This window comes from Wasmannia auropunctata, unplaced genomic scaffold, assembly GCF_000956235.1.
Source record: "Wasmannia auropunctata unplaced genomic scaffold, wasmannia.A_1.0 LD336078.1, whole genome shotgun sequence".
Lineage (NCBI taxonomy): Eukaryota > Metazoa > Arthropoda > Insecta > Hymenoptera > Formicidae > Wasmannia > Wasmannia auropunctata.
This window is the reverse complement of record NW_012026812.1, coordinates 72343-73339: the sequence shown is the minus strand read 5'-3', so window position 1 is coordinate 73339 and position 997 is coordinate 72343. Positions and strand designations below refer to the sequence as shown.

Sequence of the window (997 nt, the reverse complement as noted above, 5' to 3'; positions counted from 1 at the left end):
TATATATATATATATATATATTTTTTTTTTTTTCCTTTATTATTTAGTTTTCCAAGAATCTTTGCTATATTATTTTTATTCTCAAAAATTTTGGAACTTTCTCTGCGCATGTGTGTGTGTGTGTGTGTGTGTGTGTGTGTGTGTGTGTGTGTGTGTGTGTGTGTGTGTGTGTAAATATTGTATACTACAAAGAAACATTAAATTTTACATTTTTATCTAGTTTCTTTACGTGTATATTTATATTATTGTTAATTTTATTATAAATTTCATGTTTTATTAACGTTCTATTCAATGTCTATGGTTAAAAATGTCGATAAAATATGAAATATGTTGGAATAAATTATAATCGAGTGATATAGATTATTACATTATTTGCATATAATTTACGATATTTCATACAAATTTTTTGGAACAATATATCTATACACATCTTCAATTATTTGCAACTTTTACAATGTTAATTATAGCTGCCCCAAACAGATTTCGAATATAGCATAGAATCGTTTATCATCAGTTTGCGACACTATGTTAAATTTTGTTTTTATCATCCATTAGTCATACACAAATGCTGTGTACCTACCACATTAATCATTAGTTAATATGTTCATGATTATTCTTGGCCAAAACCTTCCGTTTCTTCAATTGCGTAATTCAGTTTTTCTACTAATTGGTCGTAACTTTTGTAAGGTGGCAAATCTAGTCTATTAAAACAGGTATGTGACCTTGGTAGCCAGGTATCTTTGCCGAATTTCTCTATACAAAATCTTTGTGGCCCATTGCTTCCTGTAATTACAACACATATACATTACAACACATCATACAATAATACAAAATCCATATCATTATCAAACTTTAATTATTAATTCATAGCTTAAATCAGTAAATAATATTAATCAGTTCATTTTTCAGTTAATAATCTTTTTATAAACGTTCTTATTAAATCCACATTTATAAAATGGAATAAATCTACATATTATCATTTTCATATATTATCAAT

General features: G+C 26.0%; 1 protein-coding gene across 1 annotated transcript in view; it reads right to left on the bottom strand.

The window, feature by feature from the left end:
• Nucleotides 1–354: 354 nt before the first annotated feature.
• The window catches only part of LOC105448745 (E3 ubiquitin-protein ligase Su(dx)), a 22246-nt gene continuing 21603 nt past the window's right edge, over nucleotides 355–997 (bottom strand). Inside the window, 1 exon segment of the mRNA XM_011687486.1 lies at nucleotides 355–783. Within this exon segment, the coding sequence (XP_011685788.1) occupies nucleotides 611–783 (173 nt within the window). The 3' untranslated portion in view covers nucleotides 355–610.